At 38.5% G+C, this 23598-nt stretch overlaps 1 protein-coding gene across 2 annotated transcripts in view; it reads left to right on the plus strand.

Moving 5' to 3' along the window:
- The window catches only part of farsb (phenylalanyl-tRNA synthetase subunit beta), a 65692-nt gene that overhangs the window by 32289 nt on the left and 9805 nt on the right, over positions 1 to 23598 (plus strand). For both annotated transcript variants that reach the window (XM_072254611.1, XM_072254612.1), the window contains 4 exons: positions 299 to 379; positions 5211 to 5303; positions 9458 to 9575; positions 13342 to 13494. In XM_072254611.1, coding sequence (XP_072110712.1) covers positions 299 to 379; positions 5211 to 5303; positions 9458 to 9575; positions 13342 to 13494 — 445 coding nt within the window. The remainder of the gene's footprint in view (positions 1 to 298; positions 380 to 5210; positions 5304 to 9457; positions 9576 to 13341; positions 13495 to 23598) is intronic.

Consider the following 23598-nt stretch of genomic DNA (forward strand, 5'->3'; position numbering starts at 1 on the left):
CTCACTTCAGTAGGAGCAGCAAAAATTAAGACTTAAAAATATTTAGCCTGAAGAGAGCTTTGTCCTTTAGAGTTTATGTATGGAGAATTAAGGTCACAACAATCAGAAAATCAGTAGGTTTTCCTATTGGTTGCAAGAACCTGAGGCCACTTTAGTTGGGAATAATTGCCAGACTGTAATCTATATTTACTTGCTCTTTGTGAGGGGAAAAAAACAACTTACTTGACAACATGATTAGATATCAGCATGAACAATATCCAGCTTGGTCATTGCCATGTTTTTATTTTGTCTTCATTAGTTTCCATTGAACAAATTATCTGAGTTGCTGAGGCAAGATATGGCAGCTGGGGGCTTCACAGAGGCCTTGACCTTTGCTCTGGTAAGTTTTTAATGTTACAATAAACTTAAGATCTACTTCATTCATTTTGTTTCAGAATGGTTTGCAAAGATAAACATATTCATGATCTCATTTTGTGTTCATGATCATGTTCAAAGGAAGGGTCCTGGATCTGAAACGCTCTTTGTTCCTCATTCCAACAAGTGCTTTCCAGCCTGTTGAGTTTTCTAGCACTTTCTTTTTTTAGGATTTCCAGCATGGTGTAGTTTATTTTTTTGAATTTTGTATGCGTCATCTCTCAACAGGGAGGAGCACGCATTTTCTATTAACTGGCTTATATAGGGTGATTTGATTTTAATAAGGTTGGGGAGAGAAATGCAATTTCTGGAATTTTTTTAGCATGGTCATTCATCAAGAGTTAGGATTTGGGTTCTAAGCATGATCTCCCCGTTCCCTCATCCAGTACCTCATCTCAGGGGTACAATGTTCAACTCTGCTAGGTCTAATGTAATTGCTTGATTTTTATTAAGCTGCTCTAATGAAGGGAATGAGTCACTGTACACCTTCCCTGTAGAGATAAATGGAGCATTACAGAAAAGCTAGAGAGCAACAAGCATTCTTTGAAGCCAAGGAGGCAGGAAGGTGGACTGTGGTAGACTTGGGTAGAACCAGATCTCCCAGTAATAAAAAAATTGGATGGGAATCCAGGTGACAAATTTCTGATGTGGTAAAATTTGTAAACTTTATGCAGTAAGTGTAACACTCCTAAAGAAAACACTATGAATACCTTCGCACTTTCTGTTAAAATGTTGGCTAACTTGATTGCTTTATACAATAGGTTATTTAGTAAAGGTGCTGTTTTTAGCTTATTACAAAGCTCTTGGGTCTAAAGCTTTAGTGCAAGATTTTTTGGTCATATGAATCAATTCTTAACTATTAACAAAGCTATAAATTTATCTTTGACAGTTGACTAATGTACAGGTTCCAAATGACGTAAAAGACTTTTAACTATGATGTTTTATTGTTAATGATGTTGCCAATTGCTAAACAATTATTGCACCCATTTTAAAAACTGCAGTTCCTTGCTCTGCAAAACTAACTAATTGTGCCTTAAATATTTTTAATGAGGTAATCTTTGCTGCTTTCCTGGGCAGAAAATTCCACAGCTTCACTACTCTCTGGGAAAAGCATTTTTCTTTCCGTCGCCATCGTAAATCTATTCCCCGATCGTGAGGCAATGTACCCTGGTTCTAGTCTCATTTCTCAGTGGAAACAACTTTCCTGCCTCTATCTTATCTATCTTTTTAAAATATTTTTTATTTTTTTTTATATTTCTATTAGAGCCCCACTCATTCTTCTGAATTCCAGTGGATTCAATCTTTACTCATAGGCTAACCCACTCTTCTGCAGAATCAACCTGGTAAATTTCCTCTGCGCTGCCTCCAAAGCCAGTATGTCTTTCTTCAAGTAAGAGATCAGAACTATATGCAGTACTCTGCATATAATCTCACCTGTACCCTGTGCTGTTGCTGCATAACATCCTGCTCTTAAATTCAAACCATCTAGCAATGAACGTTAACATTGCCTTTGCCTTCTTGATAACCTTTTGCACTTGCATGCAGTTCATGTGCAAGCACTCCCATGTTTCTCTGCCCAACAGCATGCTGCAGTCTTTTACCATTTAAATAATAAGCAGAACTTCTATTATTCCTTACAAACAAAGCGGGTGACCTTGCATTTACCAACATTGTACTCCATCTGCTGGACCCTTGCCCACTCACTTAACCTATCTATACCCCCCTGCAGACTCACCGCATCTGCACAGTTTTGCTTTTCCACTGAATTTAGTATCATCAGCAAACTTAGAAAGATTACACTCAGTCCCCCTTCCAAATTATTAATGCATATCGTGAACAGTTGTGGGCCTGTCACTGACCCCTGTGGCACACTGCTCATCACTGAGTGTCAATTAGAGAAACACAACTCTCTATATTCTATTGGTTAACCAATCCTGTATATGCTAGAATCAGGGGACATTGGGGGCTAATACGTTACCCCCCAATTCCATGCATCTTTGTCTTGTATGCAGTACCTTATTGAACGCCATAGTCATAGAACTATAGCACAGACACAGGATCTTTGGCCCATCTAGTACATACCAAACTATTAATCTGCGTAGTCCCAGTCACCTGCACCGAGACCATAGCCCTCCTTACCCCTGCCATTCATGTATCTATCCAAATTTCTCTTTGGTGCTGAAATCGAACCCACATCACTCACTTCTGCTGGCAGCTCGTTCCACACTCTCACCACCGTCTGAGTGAAGAAGTTCCCCCTCCTGTTCCCCTTAAATATTGAACATTTCGCCCTTAACCCATGACCCCTAGATCTAGGCTCACTCATCCTTGGTGGAAAAAAGCCTGCTTGTATTTACCCTAACTATACCCCTCAATTTTATATACCTCTATGAAATCTCCCCCTCATTCTCCTATCTTGTAAGGAATGAAGTCCTCACTTATTCAATCTTTCTGAATAATTCAGGTCCTCAAGTCCTGGCAAAATCCTTGTAAGTTTTCTCTGCACTCTTTCAATTTTATTACTACCCTTCCTGTAGGTAGATGACCAGAATTGCACACAATACTCCAAATTTAGCCTACCAATAACTTCAATATCATATCACAACTCCTGTACTCAATACATTGACTTATGAAGCTCAATATGCCAAAAGCTCTCTTTTACAACACTATCTTCCCATGATGCCCCTCTTTCAAGGAATTATGGATCTGTATTCCCAGATCACAAGTCTACAACATCCACCTGTTCCTCTTTATCCGCTGCGCTCATATAAAGAATTTCAGTAAGTTTGTCAATAAGGACTTGTTCTTCATAAACCCATTCTGTGTCTGCCTGATAGAACCTTTTCTATCTTGACGTCTCACTGCTTCTTCCTCAAGCATTTTCTCAGCTACTGGCATTAAGCTAATTGGCCTATGTCTTTCAGTCCGCCGGGGCATGCTCAGTCCAGTAAAGTATTGCTCAATTAACTCAAACACGACTATTATAATTTCCACCATTTCTGTCAGTACCCTGGGATGCAAGCCATCAGGGACCAGGAGACTAGCCTATACCGTTAGGCCCCTTAGTTTGTTCATCACTACCTCTTTAGTGACAGCGACTGTATCGGGGTCCTCAACTCTCATTACATTCATAACATCTCTTTGAAGACTGACTCAAAATAGTTAATCAAGGCCTGGGCTGTTTCCACATTAATTCTTCCTTCTTAACTTTAGGCACTCTTTCCTGCTTTATATAATTATAAAAACTTAAACTAATAGTTTTTATATTTTGTGCTATTTACTTTCATAATCTGTCTTCCCTTTCTTTATTGCGTGCTCGGTGTATTTTTTTGCGGTATTTAAAAATCTTTCTAATCTTCTAGTTTCCCACTACTCTTGGTGACTGTATACATGAGCTTTTACTTTGATGCAACCTTTTGTGTCCTTAGTTATCCAAGGCTGGCTCACCCCACCCTTACTGCCCTTGCTTTTAACTTGTGAACCATGAAAAATTTATTTAAATGTTACAATGTTCCTCAACTATAGCCTGTTCCACCAATAGCCTGTGTTCCCAGGCAGCTCCTCCCTTACCCCATTGTAGTTTCCCTTGTTTAGGCAGAATACAGTAGTTTTAGATTAAACTGTTGCTCCAACTGTTTGCCTGAGAAATTCAGCCATACTCTAATCGCTTCTTACAGGAGAATCCCTAACTACAAAGTCATTAATGTTACTTATCTCCTTGTACAGGACTAGATCTAAGGTCACATTTTCACTTTGGGTTTGCTGACATGCTGTTTTTGAAAGCTATCACAGATGCATTCTATGAAGTCCTCCTATAGACTACCTCGACCAACTTGATTTGCCAATCTACGTGCAAGCTAAAATTCACCATGACAACTGTCATTCCATTCTTACATGCATCAGATATTTTTTTTAGCTTATTGTTATGATTTCTGGCTTATAGTCAACTCCCACCAGTGATATTCTTTCCCTTTACTATTCCTTATCTCTATGCAGATGAACTCTACATTCTGCTCCTTAGATCTTATATCATATTTCACTATCACCCTGATTAATTTATCTCAAGATACCTTCATTGCCTGCTTAAGTTTCTAGTAATTAATCATGTAAACAATCTTTTGAAGGAAAAAGTAATTTTAGATCTCCTGATTTACTAAAGAATTATGTTCCCAAAGACAAAATTATTTAGTAAATTGAGAGTCAGGATACGTATTCTATTGCAATAAATTTGGCGCATATTCATATATTTGTAAATTGAGGAATATATGTAACAATTGTGAAGTAATCTCTGTTTCAAAATGAGAGCATTAGAAGTGAATTTTGTTTTTACAATTAACATTGTCACTAGAGACTATTAAATTTATATTTTTACGTATTTTTAATCTTCCTTTCTCTCTTAGTAATTTCTTATTCTATATTGATTTGTCATTAACTTCATCTACACATGTTCACCATCCTTGTTAGACCTATTCATGCTTTTTTTATATGTTAATGAAATCTTATTAGTTTAGGCGATATATTGTTGGTCTGATTATCTGGTTGGTCTTTTGTCGTCACTATACTACACCCAGCCTGGACATCCAGCAATCTTGTGGGCAAACGTACTTTAACCAATAAAAGACCTAACAGTTTCCTTTGAAGCACTGTTGAGTCGTATCTCGATTTGTTTGAACACCTTGCAAGGTGTCTTGGATTTAAGAAGGAACAGGAAAAAGATCAGTTGAATTTGGTTGATGCTCTGATGACTTAATCATTGCCTTCTTTTCTCAGTAGTATTTTTTTTCCAATTACTTCAGTGTTCTCAGGAAGATATTGCTGACAAACTGGGTAAGGATCTGGCAAAGACGAGAGCAGTACATATCGCCAATCCCAAGACAGCTGAATTTCAGGTAAGAACCAAGGATACACTTTTGTTCAGGTAATTAATAGAGTTAACTGTCTGTGTCAACCATATTTAAGGAAGATTTGTGTCTAAAGAAGCTTAGATAGGTTTATATAATACAGATTTAAAGTACAGCTGTCCTGCAACTTCACTAATTCAGAATTTTCTGTTATGTTCTTTAGCAAGATTGCCATTAGATTTAGTATTTTTCTTTCAGATAAAGGATATATCTGGGAAGTTATTTATTATTTAGTGAATGCATTGAACTAATTTACTTGTAAATTCATTAAATTTACATCTTAATTGTGATTATAAATCTGATTTCATGGATCTTGGAGTTCCATGGGCAGCACTGGGAAGATTTTCATTGTACAGTATTAGCAGCAAGATCATGAATTAACCATTAAGAAAATTATTTATTTTGCAACAAAGAACGTACCCATCTTCCAAACCCCATCTTTTCCCACTTCATTATCTGACTAATCTGCCTGTTTCCATTTTCTTGTGTCGCTCCTGTCTTCCCTTTTCTGCTCCCCATTTTCATTCCTCATGTATTTTGCATTTGACAGCTGCACACAAGAAAGTAAATGGGAAGGCTGCAGCAGAAACAACTTGGCTAATTATTTAATTTCATTTGCACACTATTTTTAGTGTTCTTTGGTTCACATTTTTTGGCTTCAACACAGCCCATAGCCAATTGCAAATAAAATCTTGGAAAACCAAGTGACAAAAATCTTAAGGCAAAGATCCAAACAATTCTTCTTCCTAAATGTTCATAATTTTGTTGCTAGTTTCAAACCTTCTATAGTTTTGGAGTTATTTTAATTCATATGATCCAATATGCATCCATTTGTGGCATTTTGGTGTTCAGAATGCAAAAATTATTGTTGGGTTAGGAAGGAAAAACTGTTTTCTCTTGGCAAAATTAAGGATTGTGGATATATTTTTAAAATTAGGCCTAGAGCATGAGGAACCAAAATCTGGAAACTTCTTCTTAGAATAGGATTAGAAATCAAGGATACTTTCCTACTCATCCTTCCAAAAAATCCTAGGAATTTGAGTTTTTAGGATTGATAAATATTGGATGCAGGCCTCAAGAACGTTAGAGAAAGGATGAGAAAAAGCAAGTTTCGATATGTCCACCATCTTTTGAATACTGGATAACCTACGCTTGACTCTGTGGTTCCTAAAATGCTTAGAACTAAATTTAAATTTTTGAGGGTCCCTTGTATCTTTAAGTCAAATGATTGGGTGAAGCTTTGGGAGTTGGGGGGTGGGGTGGCGTGGTAAATAAACTGGCTATGAGAAACTTCCTCTGCTGTTGAGCCTCCATGCATGGTCAGAGAGGTAATGAGATGGAAATGCAGAAAGCTCTAGAGAGCGGATTTCTGAGCTTGGGTGCAGCTGCCCCATTGCACTGGGGTAATTGAGTTGCTGTCTCACAATTCCAGTGACTTGGGTTCAATCATCACCTTTCCTGCTGTCTTTGTGAAGTTTGTACGGTTTCTCTGTGATTGGTTTCTTGTCGAAGCTGTGATTTCCTACCACGTCTTAAGGCTGTGCAGGTTGGGAGAGTAACTGGCAACCGTAAATGAGGTTCGTGTAAATAGGTATAAGTAAGGGGTCAGTGGAGTATATGCCCAAGGAGCGGACAAGCCTATTTCTAAACTGTGTGGCTGACTCACTGGAGCAATTAGAGTTAACTTAAGCTCAGATCAGAGGAATACAGAGGTCCTGGAGATCTACAAAGTTGGAGGTTACCTCCCATCAAGGTGGATCAAACAAGTCGGGCTGTGTCGAAATGTAGTATGCAGGATGGTTAGCAGGTGTTCAGAAATTTCAAATTGCATGGTAAAATAACTGAGAGTGCACTTTTGTTTCAAACCTGACTTTGTGATGTTCCTGTGATATTTAAATTGGCTTCATCAGTTTATACTTACCACTCTTATCACCAATGGATTGCAATATAATTAATTTTTAACACTGAGATGACATTTCAGATTAATATCAGTCACTGATATTATAATACAGAAGGCCACAAGGTGGCGATATTATTCCAGTTTCTCTTAATTCTTTTTCTACTGCTGAGAATTCAGTTTGTAAAATGTTGCTTCATTTTTGATTCTTAAGTTGAATTTGTAGTTCCCTGAATTGCTAAATAATATCTAATTTGTGAAGGTGTATTTATCTTTAAGTAGAGTGTTAACCAAATTCCTTTAATTTTTGGGGGGGTTCTGTTTAATTGCATTACTTATGAAGTGGAGGCAATGGAAGGATGTTTCTCTTTCTGGAGGTCTTTGACCAGTGGTGTACTGCAAGGATCAATGTTTGGCTGCTGGGTCCTCTCGCTTGTGATAGATATGATCTGGATGAAAATATTGGTAAGTTGGTAGATGAGCTGGTGGAATTGTGGGCAATGAGTAAAGTTGCTGAAAGATATATCAGGATGTAGATCAGTTGGAAATTTAGACAGATAAATGAGAGATGGAGTTTAGTCCAGACAAGTATGAGGTGTGGCATTTTGAGGGTCAAATGCAAGACAGGACCTTTAGGAGTATTGATGTACAGTGGAATATGAGGGTGTGAGTACATAGCTCCTTGCCAGTGACAACACAAATGTATACCATGGTAAACAAAGTGTACGACATTCTGGCCTTCATCGGTGGGGACATGGAGTATAAATATTGGGAGTTGTTTGAAACTTTGGTTAGGCTGCATTTGGAATATTGTAGGCAGTTCTGTTTGCCAGCAGGAAATGGAGGCTTTGGACAGTGAAGGGGATGTTGTCTGGAATGGAGAGACTTAACTACAAGGAGAGGGTTGGACAAGCTTGGCTTATTTTCCCTGGAGTGTTGGAGGCTGAATGGTGAACTGGTGGAAGTATAAAGAATTATTGGAGACATAGGGTAACTAATCAGAGCACCACACATAAAAATTGCTGGTGAACGCAGCAGGCCAGGCAGCATCTATAGGAAGAGGTACAGTCAAAGGGTCTCGGCCCGAAATGTTGACTGTACCTCTTCTTATGGATGCTGCCTGGCCTGTTGTGTCCACCAGCATTTTTTATGTGTGTTGCTTGAAATTCCAGCATCTGCAGATTTCCATGTGTTTGCGTAGATAATCAGAGTTCTTTTTCCAAGGTGGAGGTGTCAAATTGTAGATCACGTAGGTTTGAGGTGGAAGGGGAAACTTTAAAAAAAGTTGTTTTTTTTAAACTTAATACAATGGGATTCTTGAATGCACTGCCGTGGAAGCAGGTGCAGTAGCAATGTTTAAAAGGTGGACAGACTCATCAACAGGCAGGGAATAGAGGGATACAGACCATGAGCTAGATTAACTTCGTGGTTGGTGCAGACTCAGTGCGTCAAATGGCCTGTTCCTGTGCTGTTCCATTTACCCATTTTTCATTAACTGGATTTACAGTAATAGAATCTACATTTAAAAGTTACTGAAATACTATTTAAAGAAAGGAAAGTCTTGCTCTTTAATGTAGTTCCTTATTTCTTTTAAGACATCCCAAAGTGCATTACTGCTGAAGTATTTCTAATCTGTAGCCATTGCCCTAGTGTAAGAAAGTTGGAAACTAACTTGAGCTTCGTAAGTTCCCATAAACAGCAATATGCCAGTGTGATAATGATCCACATAAGCTTGTTATATTATAGAAATGTTGATTGGAGTAAAGAATTGGTCTAAATACTAAGGATTACTACCATGCCCTTCTTCAAAATAATGGCAAGGGACTTTTGAGGCAGCTTGAGAGAACATTAGTTCCTTAGTTTAACATCTTATCAGAAAGATGTTTATCAAACAGTTCAGCACCCGCCTTAGCTTAGATCATTGTGCTCAAGTGTTTTAAGTAACAATTCTCTTATAGAAAAATAAATTTTCAGAGGTGCTGTTTTATGTTATTGTTCTTTTGACTAAATTTATTTTGTGAATGAAATGGTTCTCATATTTCTCAATGGACTGAATGGCCTAATTCTGTTCCTGTGTTTGATGGAGTCAGCTCTAACTAGAGCTTATGGAGCTACTTGACGCTATTAGCATTTTGAGCAATCATGGAAACTCCTGTCAATATGAGGATTTTTTTTCATATGTATTGAGCCACATTGTTATGTGAAAACAAGACACATCTAGTATCTGCTTTTTATTTTGATTCAGGTAGCTCGCACGACTCTTCTCTCTGGTCTGCTGAAGACTGTTGCAGCCAACAGAAAAATGCCACTACCTCTGAAATTGTTTGAAATTTCAGATGTTGTTCTGAAAGATCCATCAAAAGGTACTTGCACTTAGTTAAATATATTTATTTAGTCTTAACTTGCTTTATACCTTTTTAGTTAATGCACAATAACTGCAAATGTTTGTAAATGCAAAGATGACTTCAATATTCTACACCTTCATGAATACTGAGTGTTCTGAACAATTATTTATGATATTAAAGCATAGTTGATTAAATTATATTGAAAGGTTAGCATAATGGAACTAGACAATGAAAGCCAGGAATATTTTGGGTTCAGTAGTAGATTTGTACCAAGTCTGCAGATGAAAGCCACAGCAGTTGTAGAAGCTTTATGAGAATGTCCAGCTGCTCCACTCCTGGTTGGTATTTTCTTTGTCTTCTTTCTTTCTGGGACCTTAGGAGGATAGTTTTTTAGCCTTCACTTTTGTGCCAAATGATTCAGTACATATCGGGAATCAATCTTAGGAAGTTATTGGTCAATGTGCTTCACCTACTTATCAGAAAATCTTGCTGATCCATCAGGGAAGGCTTTTAAGAAAAGTTCAATGAAGTGTAATTGGTATTTTTGTTTTTGGATGGTGCTTTCACATTATTCACTTGTAATGACAGGCCAGATCTTACTGACATAAGTGACTGCGACTTGCACTTGCTGTCTGAAGTCCTGTCATAATGGCCCTGACTCCAACAATGAAGGGGAAAAGCTTCAGATGGCGTGCATTGTCAGCGAAGCAAAAGGAGACAGTTGTTTGCAGGGCCCAAAAAGTTATCAGGGAAAATTATAGTTCATTTTTCACTAAAATTTTTAGCTTGTGCAATATGTATATTTTTAGGACCTTTTGCTCATTTTTGTTTTGGCAGTCTCCTGTGGCAAGATATTGTGTTGAGTCCGTTATCTAGATGTGTTCAATGCAGTGGCTGATGCTGAACAAACAAAACAGCTAAAATGTTTTAATCAGGGGTAAATTCAAAGCATGCCACATTACAGTCTCATATCCTGCATGTGCCAGACTTCAAAAACGGAACAGAATTCTTGTGTGGTGGAAATTCAGTTAGTCATGCAGCCAGTGATCTCTCTCAAATCTTAAGTAAACATGATTTACTTATTATAGGTTGCAGTGAAATTCTTTCATAACATTGTCACAATATTTTTGTTTAATTACTTGAAACTACTAGGATATAGCATAAGTATTTTATCTGATGTGTAGTATCCTTTTTATTGACATTAAGCAAGAATTTATTTTGTGCTCAGTAATTCTACTCTCTTATTAGCTGAAATGGCTTTATTCTTAATGAAAGCAGAACCAGATTATATTCTACATGGGAGGGTAAAATTTCTGAATTTGAGGGAAGCTGTTCCATACTGTGCAGAGGAAGAATATGCAGATAAAAAACAAACTGTGACTAACGATGCTGAACGATAAAAGAAATAAACAATATTCAGCATATCTAGTTCATTTTTGTAGAATCAATAACTTTCCCCTTTTTTTCCCCTGCCCTAAACTTATGAAATTTGAATATTCAATTGATTTGGTTCCCTCTTGAAGTTTAACTTAACCGATATTTTCTGCATTGAGGGACAGACTGTTGAGTCCCACCACAGGGAAATTGTTTTCTAAATTTTGCTGTGTTATGTTAGGGACGTAAGCTGGTGGCTACTTTGTGCCCACACTTTGTATGTTAGCTTGCAAATTGAATATTGCTATACTTTTAATCTAAGCATTGGAGGAATCACAGCTGAGTCTCATCCTGTCCACCCAAGTACATTTCCCAGCTTAGGCCACTAGGTAATGATGAGCTGCAAGAACCCCAGTTATTAAGTTACCTAACATAATTTCAGTCTTGTTAAATTACAGAAAATAGTTTGAATACCTGTAGATTGGAATAGTCTTTTTTTTAAAAAAAGAGCACAATCTTTAAACAGCTGATAGCTTTAATTTAAGCATGGAGAATATTTATGCTTAAAAATGTGGAAAGTATTGTAGCAAAAGAGTGGGGGGCAGTCATGAAATACCTCCCTTCATGTTGGAGTCAAAATTCATGTAAAATGAGGTGAAAGTAGAAAGCAATATTGGAATGGAAAATCACTAACCATTCACCTGCATATTCTTGCCCTGCTTTGCAATAATATTGTGCATATTACTGCATGGTAATGTAGTGGTTAGCACAACGCTTTATAGTACCAGCGACCTGGGTTCAATTCCTGTCACTATCTGTAAGGAGTTTGTACAATCTCCCCTTGACTGCATGGGTTTCCTCTGGGTGCTCTGGGTTCCTCCCAGAGTCCAAAGATGAACTGGTTGGTAGGTTAATTGCACATTGTAAATTGTCCTGTGATTAGGCTAGGATTAAATTGGGGGATTGCTGGGTGGCACAGCTTAAAGGGACAGAACGGCATATTCCATGCCGTATCTCAATAAATAAATATTCTGGTTTGGTATGGTTTTGATCAGTAGTGATAGTCCCCTATATGAACATCAAATTGGAAATCGAGTAGGGCTGGCAATGGAGGCAGTCATAGATAGTCTGAAACCTAACTAGGTCAGTTGTCATCAACAACATGACTATTGAAGCAAGTCTGAAGATGGATACTCAGTGAAGAATAACTCATCTCCTGTCTGCTGTAAGCCTTTTCACTTCTGGTATGTGATGGAATGATTTTGTAAATGAAATGACATATAAATGCTACTGTATAATAGCTAAATGCAAGAACACAGGTCATCAAAGTTAATTTCAAGAATACTCTGATATATAGGATTTTAAAAAATCATTGGCTGGTTCAATGATCGGAGTGCAGGTGCCAGTTACATGGTGGAATGTGCAGATAAACTGCAGTAATGCTCCAGGCTTAATTTGGTTGTGCTCCAGTCTTGAGACCTTTATCAAGCAGCAAGGTCAGAAGGCTATCTTCTCCCAATTTATTCTCTAAATATATTCCATCACAACACAGATGTATGTCAGAAAGATACCCCTGTAGCAAACGAGTGAGAAGTAGATTTGCCCATGTGTAGTTAATAGAGTTAGGGGTTTTTTCCCCATTGGGTGGTTCCAGAGCATGTGTGTTTTCTATGTGGTTGTATTCTTCATCGCAACCATTTTTGATCATCCCGTATTGATATGTGCAGTGCGCATGTGTAAAGTAAAATAAAATTATAGTATGATATTTAAGTGGATTAATGTAATAAGTTGGACTGTACGTGGTTGGAATCATCCTATCAGATGAAAAAAAAACTTTTAAAATCATTAACCGATTCCAACCTGATATAATTTTTGCCCAAGAGACACATATCAGGGCAGGAGATCAAAATAGATTTTTTTGGATGGTGGAGGGGGTTTGCAGTTTCACTCCAGTTCTCAGAGTAAAACTAAGAGCGTGTCCATCTCTATTAAATCCAATATATTTACTCAAGAGGATATTGAGTCAGATTTTAATGGTAGCCTTTACTGATAGAGGCCAGGGTGCTAAATGCCTTTTTCACCACCTATCTGAATTTGACATTTAACCCAGATCTAAAAGGCCAACTGGATATTGGAAGTAGAATCTCTTGTGACTTCAACCAAAATCTGTTGGCCCACGTGTCTATAGACAGCAGTACTCATGCAGTTCAGCAGGCCCGTAATTGCATTTCCCTAGCTATCCTCTATGGCTCTTTTTAATTGTTGCTAATAGTGGTTTCTAAGTTAGAAACCACATTATCCTTCAGCTCTATTTCCCCTAACGATGGTGCTGAAAGTTGCATTGTTTTCCTGTGGAAGTAAATAATAAAAAGACTTAATCACCAATTTAACTTTTTTTTTTGCAATTCAGATGTTGGTGCAAAGAATGAAAGACACCTTTGTGCTTTGTACTACAACAAGAACCCTGGTTTTGAGGTGATTCATGGTTTGCTGGACCGCATAATGCAACTTCTTGACCTGAAGCCAGGACATGCGAATGGGTACTACATGCAGGCTGCAGATGGTGAGTAGCTATTTTAAAAGACATGGAATATAAAGTACTACATGAATTAGGTGGCTTAATGTAGCACAGAAATGCATGTAAAATAATGACATAAAGAAGCAGTTAGTCTATTTCATAGAAATATTTGAGGGATGTATGACGAGCTAGTTTTAGAGTTGGGTCCAAAAATCCAGAGCCCTAATTTTTTTTACAATCTGCAGTGTGAGTACTAGCAGTCATTCAGTACACACGTGTACCGATTTTCAATAGGATTTTTCATGGAAGGTTTAGTGATTAAAATGCCACTCTAGTACCATTTTCTCTAGAGCAGATATATCCCAAGTGAACAGGGAAAGCAGTAGTATCACTCCTTCATCAATCAGACTGACAATTCTTCATGAGCATCACAGAGTCTCAAACAGGCAACATTTCAGTCACAATAGTTAATTTACTGTAAATTTATTTGCAGAAATCAAATAAAACAGGAGGTAAGGTGGGAACATAAAAAGGAAATATATTTGCCTGTTTTTGACCTTGAGACTCCACATTTGTTGAAGTTAATTTTCACTGGTAAGGCAGGTGTTTGACATTATTAAAACTTACAATGCCATTGAAAATGTTCTGGCAATAGAGTGAACTTTTCTGGCATGTTTACTGAGTACCCATTTATGTGCTACAGCAACTTTCTACGTTCCGCATGTTTCTTGGTGAATCTTTGTTATTGCAAAACAGCTTCGATTACAGTTTTGTGAATTCCATGTGTGACTCTGTAATTGATGGAAGTTGCTGTATGATTTAATGATGTGAATCTGCTAATTTCTTCACTGCAACATCCAGTCCTACGTTAACTGGAATGTAACATCTCTGACAATGTATTTCCGTGGCTGTAACTGCAGTGTCAGCCAGGATCAGGTACTTAAGTCCTAAAATTGCATTTACTTGATCAAGAGCAAGGCGTTCCCAACCATTCTTATGCCATAGACCCCAGTTTGGGAACCCCGATCTAGTGCTCATATTTGCTGAATTGAATTGGGATTCACTTCAGTTCACTTTTCATATTTTCTGCCAGGTATCTATTCACTAATAGATAGTCTGATTGGGAATTTTTTGTGGATAATGTTCAGCGATATTTACTTTATTGTTGCCAAACAATTGATACTAGAGCGTACAATCATCACAGCGATATTTGATTCTGCGCTTCGCACTCCCTGGAGTACAAATCAACAGTAAATATTAAAAATTTAAATTATAAATCATAAGTAAAAAATAGAAAAGGGAAAGCAAAGTAGTGCAAAAAAACGAGAGGCAAGTCCAGATATTTAGAGGGTACGGCCCAGATCCACGTCTGGATCCGTTCAGCAGTCTTATCACAGTTGGAAGGAAGCTGTTCCCAAATCTGGCCGTACGAGTCTTCAAGCTCCTGAGCCTTGTCCCGGAGGGAAGAGGGATGAAGAGTGTGTTGGCTGGGTGGGTTGTGTCCTTAATTATTCTGCCAGCACTGCTCTGACAGCGTGCGGTGGTTGGACGATCTTCTGCAGCTTCTTCTGGTCTTGGACAGGACAACTTCCATACCAGGTTCTGATGCACCCTAGAAGAATGATTTCTACGGTGCATCTATAAAAATTAGTCACGGTTTTAGGGGACAGACCAAATTTCTTTAGCTTTCTCAGGAAGTAAAGGCGCTGGTGGGCCTTCTTGGCAGTGGACTCTGCTTGGTTGGACCAAGTCAGGTCATTTGTGATATGGGCCCCGAGGAACTTAAAGCTTTTGACCTGTTCCACTTGCGAACCACCGATGTAAGTGGGGTCCTGCGGTCACAAATTAAAAATTATACTATTTATTACTATACTATTTGCATACTTTTACTTTCCACAAATTTAATTAAAAGGAAATGAATCTCAGATACAGAATATGAAATTTTCCTATAATCACATTCAGAAGCTACTTATTCTGTGAAAATACTTAAATTATGAATGAAAATAAATCTTTTCAGTGGCAACTTTTTGCTATGTTAGGAGACTGAAAGAAGTGGTTCACGGGCAGATTGCAAGTCCAAGAGCTAACCAGCATGGACTGATAGGTGGCAGGTAAGTTGTAAACTGAGCCAACTCCATCACGGGCACTAGCCTCCCCAGCATGCAGGGCATCTTCAAGGAGCAATGCCTCAAAAAGGTGGCATCCATCATTAAGGACCTCCATCACCCTCTTCTCATTGCTATCATCAGGGAGCAGGTACAGGAGCCTAAAGACACACGCTCAACAATTCAGGAACTCTTTTGTCATCAGATTTCTGAATGGACATTGAACCTATGAATGCTACCTCACAAACAACACAAACAACAGGAATTCTGTAGATGCGGGAAATTCAAGCAACACATATCAAAGTTGCTGGTGAACGCGGCAGACCAGGCAGCATCTCTAGGAAGAGGTACAGTCGACGTTTCAGGCCGAGACTCTTCGTCAGGACTAACTGAAGGAAGAGTTAGTAAGAGATTTGAAAGTGGGAGGGGGAGGGGGAGATCCAAAATGATAGGAGAAGACAGGACGGGGGAGGGATAGAGCCAAGAGCTGGACAGGTGATTGGCAAAGGGGATATGAGAGGATCATGGGACAGGAGGCCCGGGGAGAAAGATGGGGGGGGGGGGATACCCAGAGGATGGGCAAGGGCTATAGTCAGAGGGACAGAGGGAGAAAAAAAGAGAGTGAGAGAAAGAATGTGTGTATAAAACTAAATAACGGATGGGGGTACGAGTGGGAGGTGGGGCATTAGCGGAAGTTAGAGAAGCCAATGTTCATGCCATCAGGTTGGAGGCTACCCAGACGGAATATAAGGTAAACAACAGGAATTCTGCAGATTCTGGAAATTCAAGCACACACATAAAAGTTGCTGGTGAATGCAGCAGGCCAGGCAGCATCTCTAGGAAGAGGTGCAGTCGACGTTTCAGGCCGAGACCCTTCGTCAGGAATATAAGGTGTTGTTCCTCCAACCCGTAGCTCAAGAACTAGAGCACTGGTCTTGTTAAATACTGTGTCTGGTGCTCCCCATGTGGCCTTCTATATATTGGTGAGACCCGACGCAGACTGGGAGACCGCTTTGCTGAACACCTACACTCTGTCCGCCAGAGAAAACAGGATCTCCCAGTGGCCACACATTTTAATTCCACATCCCATTCCCATTCTGACATGTCTATCCACGGCCTCCTCTACTGTGAAGATGAAGCCACACTCAGGTTGGAGGAACAACACCTTATGTTCCGTCTGGATAGCCTCCAACCTGATGGCATGAACGTTGACTTCTGTAACTTCTGCTAATGCCCCACCTCCCCCTCGTACCCCAATCGTTATTTATTTTTATACACACATTCTTTCTCTCACTCTCCTTTTTCTCCCTCTGTCCCTCTGACTATACCCCTTGCCCATCCTCTGGGTTCCCCCCCGCCCCCGACCTTCTCCCTGGGCCTCCTGTCCCATGATCCTCTCCTATCTGTTTTGCCAATCAACTGTCCAGCTCTTGGCTCCAACCCTCCCCCTCCTGTCTTCTCCTATCATTTTGGATCTCCCCCTCCCCCTCCCACTTTCAAATCTCTTACTAGCTCTTCCTTCAGTTAGTCCTGACGAAGGGTCTCGGCCAGAAACGTCGACTGTACCTCTTCCTAGAGATGCTGCCTGGCCCAATGCTACCTCACTCCTTTTTTCCCCTCTCTTTTTGCACTACTTATTTAATTTAAAATTTAACTTAAATATATATACTTACTGTAATTTACAGTTTTATTATTATGTATTGCAATGTACTGTTGCTGCAAAACAAACAAATTTCACAACATATGCCAATGATATTAAACCTGATTCTGATTCTAAAGTAACATTAACCCCACAATGGCATAAGGATTTGGACAATGTGGAGCAATGATGCATCTGCTTTTCAGAATGGTATGATGTGGAGGAGAATCTGCAAAAATATTGTTCCTGCCAACTTCAAATATTTGTCTATCTTGGCGGTAGAGTAGTCTGATGAATTAGCTACGGTGCCCGATGTAGAAAGTACATGCAACAGCCATTGCGCAGTGTTACATCTCCAATTCAGTGTGGTTGGCTTAACTTGGAGGAGAACCTGTAGGTGATGGTACATAGGAGTATCTCTAATCACTTACCTCTGACTTTAATGGCATCAACCTCGCTATTATGCCCGCCATTAACTTGTGGTCACCGTTGACCAAAGGTACGGCAGGGCCAGCCACATAAGTACATGGCCACAACTGAATAAGATTCATGGTATCTTAAGGTGAGTGACTAACATCACAAAGCCTTTCCATTATCTACCAGACACAAAACAGAAGAACATGGAATACACTCTGCTCCTTGGATGAGTTATGTTGGAATAACGTTCACAAAGCTTGATTGCATCCGGACAAAGCAATTCAGTTGATTGATATCTCGTCCATTACCCCATACACTCATTCCCTCCACCACAGATGCACAGTGGCTGCTGGTGTACAATCTGCAAAGGACACTGGAGTTAATTTATCAAGCACCTCTAACACCCACAAGGACAAGACTTCATGTGCATAAGAACACTAAGAGCTGCAAGCAAGTCACACACCATTTCAAATTGGAGACGTAGTACTGTTCCTCTATTCTTCCATATCATTAGCACTTTGGGAATATCCTGCTCAGAAAGGCTGCTGCAGTGATGAGTAGTGACTCATCAGCACCTCTTCAGGGGTAGTTAGGACTAGACAGTAAATATTGCCCTTGTCACTAATGTTCAGATCCCCAAAAATGTGTTTAAAAAAAAAGGCAAACATTAGTGTAGTTGTAATCCTGCAGTTACTTCAGAATGTGACCCACCTACTGCTTTTAGAGGAATTTGCTGTTGGCAAGCTTGATAGTGTAATGGTACATTAATCTGTGCAACGCTTGCAGCAACGTTTTAGATCCAAAGGAAGTAACCAAAAATTAAATACCACCCTCCAGGAGAGTGTACTGTACTTCACTGATTAAAATATAGTTAGTGTTGCATTAATGGAAATATTCTAATAACTGGAACATTTCCATCTTCTAACATGATTTCATCTATGTGTGATGTGGGATGTCTGGCTGTTTCTTATGCACCCGATTTCCAGTGAAATCATTTTTATTTTCTTTAGTTACTATAAATATTACTTCTGACATGCATTCTATCTACAGTTTGCCAGTTGAAATAGTATAACTAAGTCAGTTAGTGATTTTTTTTCTCTTACTCCAGTAAGGAAAAATAAAATTGGATGAATAGTGGGAACAGGAAATGCCAGGGAACAGAGAACTTGTGACCAGAGAGCCTCTTTATACAGAATGCACTCTTTGAAATGTGCTCTGTTACATGCCCCACTTTTATAATAGGAAAGCTTAAGTTGCATAATATAAACCAAAAGGACTTTCATATTTTTACTGAGCAACCACATAGCTAATGGAATTAAAGCTAATAAACTGTCTTTTGGTCATCAGATGATGAGAACATGCACAAGAATGAGTCAGACCCTAGGGTTTATAGGGTTCATATTGTGTTTATATGCCTTTATAGCAGTTTCTGAATCTTAATAGTTACTTGTATTATGCAAAGTACTTTGAAGGGTTGTAATAAAGTGGTTGAATAAATGCAAGTTCATTTGTTTGTTTCTTTCAGCTAATGTAGATTGTTGAAAAATGAAATATCCAATCCACAAAGGTCCCTAAGTAAGCTATATTTTCAAAAATTATTTAGTAAGCTTCGTATATCACCTGGAGTGAAGTGGTGAGTTTTAAGAAAGTAAGGTTAAGTTTAAAAACGATTAGCTGTGCCATGCCCTGTTGTACTGATTTTTCACAGTGAAGCATTTGGGCCTTGATCAATAAAAGGAATTAGATTGCACCTCAAGAAAATCTTCCATCTTGTGCTTAAATTGATTGACTTAGTTTTACAAAAAATACAAAACATTTTTTATGGGGCAAGCAAAGGAGAGAATTGCATTGTTACTTAAAGAAATGCCGGCTAATTGCAATGAACATGTTAGTGTGCTCAGGATTTCCACCTGGACAATGCAACAGGGGAGCACTGAAAATGCTGGCGGTCAAGTAGAGGTACATCTGGCCTGCATTTCCGTCCTTGGACTCACCACTGAGTCAAGGGACTTTCTGCAATGTACTTTGCATCTGTCTTCTCAGTTTGTACTTCCTGTACTTTAGGGCAGCCAATTCATTTAAATGGGATCACCCTACCTCATTATAAAGTTAAGTTATTTTATTCTGAATTCATCCGAAAACATTAATAATAATTAAAATAATACACACAAGTTAAATGTATTAAGTGCTTTAATTTTGTGTAACATTTTTGTTTATTTCCAGTGACTCTAACTTGCTGGGATCATCAGAGATCTTTAGCGAGAATGTCGCTATAATACTCTCAGAAGGCAATCAGGATGGTCTATAGTTGGGTGTCACAACTGTTTGAAGCCTCCATACTCCCTGGGGTCATGCTTCCTTTTGGGATAGTTATGGCATTGAATCCCCAGTCATTCCAAATTATGTAGCCACAATTGTATAAGCAGCAAAATAAGAGACGCGAGATTCTGCAGGTTAGGAAATCACACAAAATGCTGGAGGTACTCAGCAATAACCCATTGTATAGCTCATTTCTGAAGACTATTTTGACAACTCATGAATTATTTTTTTAATCATGGGGAATTTCAAAGTGTGACTGCACAAAGCAGCAAATATGTGTACAGTGAGTTCCACAAATAGCTTTTTAATGAATAAATTAGTTTTTTTTTTACCATATTGTTGGAGGGAGCATTGCTAACCAGGGCACTCAGTTAATGCCCTCCATTTTATTCTTTGTAGAATTAAACTGAATGAGCCTTTTTAAAACTTGCGAGTATAGTCAGTGCAGAGATCTTGTGATCTCTATTAACTTTAGCAGAGATCTGCAGAAAATATCTGTGGTTACAGACACTAAAATACATCACATTTTCGGTTTGATTAGAAAAATGTTGAATGCTTAGTATATATCTTGCAGCTGGTTGTGAAATGCTTCGGTTAATTTTGGATGGCATCAGCATCAGATAAAAGTAAATTATTGAACCCATTAAGAGCATTTATTCACTTTGAGTACTCATGACTAATTTTAGCTAGATTAGCTAGTTTATGGGAAAGGGCATCCTAGATCTTTCCTGAATAATCTGAATATTTGCTTAATTGTAAAAATGTGTGCAATATTCACTTTTTGTATGCATTATGTTATTTACTGGGGTTTAACAGTAAGGGAATAGAAATTTCTGATTATTATGTGTGCACTCAGATCAAACCTTTTCTTTGAAGGAAAAGGTGTTTTCTGTTGAATGCTGCTCTCCATGTACGTTCCAGAATCTTGGATGTCCTCCATTACTTTAGTCAAATACAAACCTTCGGTTACCCCTGAGCAGTCCAGGGCAGCTTTGCACAAGCTCACCACAGGCACTTTCTGATACCATCCACTGTGGTACTTCCTAAAGAGATTGTTGTCAGGAATGGCCTTCATAGTCAATTTTAGTTTTCTTTCCATTTATGGTACTGGAGTCTTCAGGCTGGTTGTGCTGAGAGTGACTAATTTAGTACAACATCCAGAGATTAAACATGGAACCTCTATTCAAGATTCAAGATTGTTTAATGCCATTTCCAGTACACACTTGTAAATGTGAACAGAATAATTGTTGCTCCAGATATGATGTAGCACAAAATACACAATAAAATAAAGAATGCAATAATAAAAAAACACAATAAATATAAACACATAAGATAGCTTATTTGTATACATTGTATCTTATGGTAAGTGACTAACATCACAAAGTCCATAAATTGATGCTAGGCACAGGAGTGTCTGTACATATGGTGACTGACAGGAAGTGATAAAGTAGTAGTGGTTGGGGTGTGGAGCGCTGGGTTAATGGATGGAGATGTTGATCAGACTTACTGCTTGGGGAAAATATTTATTTTGCGTATGGTAGCCTGCTGCCTGTTGGGAGAGGGACAAACAGTTTGTGAGCAGGGTGGTGGGATCCTTCATGATGCTACAGGCCCTTTCCTGGCACCTTTCTGTGTATATATGCCCCTAATAGCTGGTGGGCGAGTGCTGGTCATACATTGGCAGTTTTTACTACCCATTGTAGAGCCTTCCTGTCCACCTTAGAGCAGTTTCGGTAGCATGCAGTGAGGCAACGTGCTAGGATGCTCTCCACTGCGTAGCTATAAAAGTCATGAGAATGGATGTGTATAATCCAGCTGTCTACAACCTTCTCATTGTAAGTGTGAATCAGCTCCATAGTGATAATGCATTGAATACCTGAGCTATATTGGGTGAGCTTGTTCCGTAATTCATTGTCTATACATTCTTTATGCTTGCATAGAGCTTGCATAGAGCTTCATCAAAGGTAGAAATTATTGATGGGAAAAAAATGAGGCACTTCAAGCTAATTATTTTGGTGCTTTTTAAAAAATTATTTAGATTAATTACATTTGCAGCTGATCTTTTTCTTTGACATTCTCAGAACCATTTTAACAGGGCTGTATAATTTGTAATTAACAATTAGGGTGAAATAAAATGTGTTCTGGTATTGAATGCAGAACTGACAAGTTTAAACAGAGACCAAAGTGAAGATTGAAAGACAAGCAAGTTAGCTACTAATGGAGGGTTAGGATTATTTTCTGAGAAGAAAGACCATTTGGCCACATTGCAGATATTAGATTAATGAGATAATGGACAATTATGGGCACCACAGGATATTAAAAAATACAAGAAATTTATCAGAATGTTACCAAGAATGAGCAGTTTCATTCAAGAGGAAATTTTATAAAAAATTGACCCTGGTTTCCTTATAATAGAGGAGATACAATAGTGGTTCCCAAAATTCTTGCTAGATGAATTAGAGGGAATAAAAACATCGGCCCAGTAACTCTTATTGTTAGTTTTGGGTTCTGGAATGCTCTGGCTGAAGAGATGCTGATGGATGATTCCATAAATTTTTATATAAGGGAGTTAAACAAGTTGTTCTAGAAGAACTTTAACAAGGTTATGGATGAAAAGGAGGTTTAAGAACAGTGAATCAGCAGAGGCACAAACTGAGTGGCCTCCGAATCAGGTTTAATATTACTAGCATATGTCGGGAAATTTGTTGTTTTGTGGCAGCAGTACATTGAAATGCATAACAATAAAAACTATAAATTACAATAAGAAGTACAGTGGATTCCATTTAATTAAGCTGTCAGTTAATTGGGACAGCTGCTTTTATGGGATGACTCTTAAAAGAACTAACTGAGAAGAATGCTATGATTCCCTTTCTTTATTTGGGCCACTTTGCCACTTAGTTGGGTCAGGAGTCTGATGCCGAATGGGTTTTAATAGTGTCAGCCACACACACTTGCATGGTGTAGCACCTAACAGCCATGCTTAGAGTGAGCAGTTTTTAAATAACGTTAGTTGCATCTATTTGTGTTTTAAATAGTAGTGATTTTTGTTACTGATAGTTGACGAGAAATAAGCAGTAAGACAATTCAGAACTGTTTTGCTTACTGCAGTTTCAAGCATTCAGGCTTGGAGATGCCAGAAATGACCAGGAGTGAAAATTAAACAATTGCACTACTTCAGCATGTTGGCTACTATGAAGAATTTGAAGGTATCAACAATCATCTTGAATATTACAATGAAAATGAAGATTTGGAAATGCAATTGTCAATAGCATGTATGAAGGCAGTTCATTATTTGCACTCTGCGCTGATTTTATTCATTGTATGCACTGGATGAATTCCTCTGATAACTATTAGGAACTAAAACACAGTTTTATATTGCTGTTGTACTATTGGTAGTGTTCTAATTTGTTCTGTATTTCATTGAAATACATAATTTGCTACTCTGATTTTTTTATATACCTTTTAAAATGTATAATATAAGTTGTGCAAAAAGAGCAGGAAATAATCACACTGAGGGTAGTGTTCATGGTTCTTGGTCCATTCAGAAATCTGATGGCAGAGGGGAAGAAGCTGTTCCTGAAACGTTGAGTGCATGTTTTTAGGCTTCTGTACCTCCTTGATGATAGCAATGAGAAGAGGGCATGTCCTGGGTGATGGAGTCCTTAATGA

This window comes from Mobula birostris, chromosome 4 (assembly GCF_030028105.1).
Source record: "Mobula birostris isolate sMobBir1 chromosome 4, sMobBir1.hap1, whole genome shotgun sequence".
In the NCBI taxonomy this organism is placed as follows: domain Eukaryota; kingdom Metazoa; phylum Chordata; class Chondrichthyes; order Myliobatiformes; family Myliobatidae; genus Mobula; species Mobula birostris.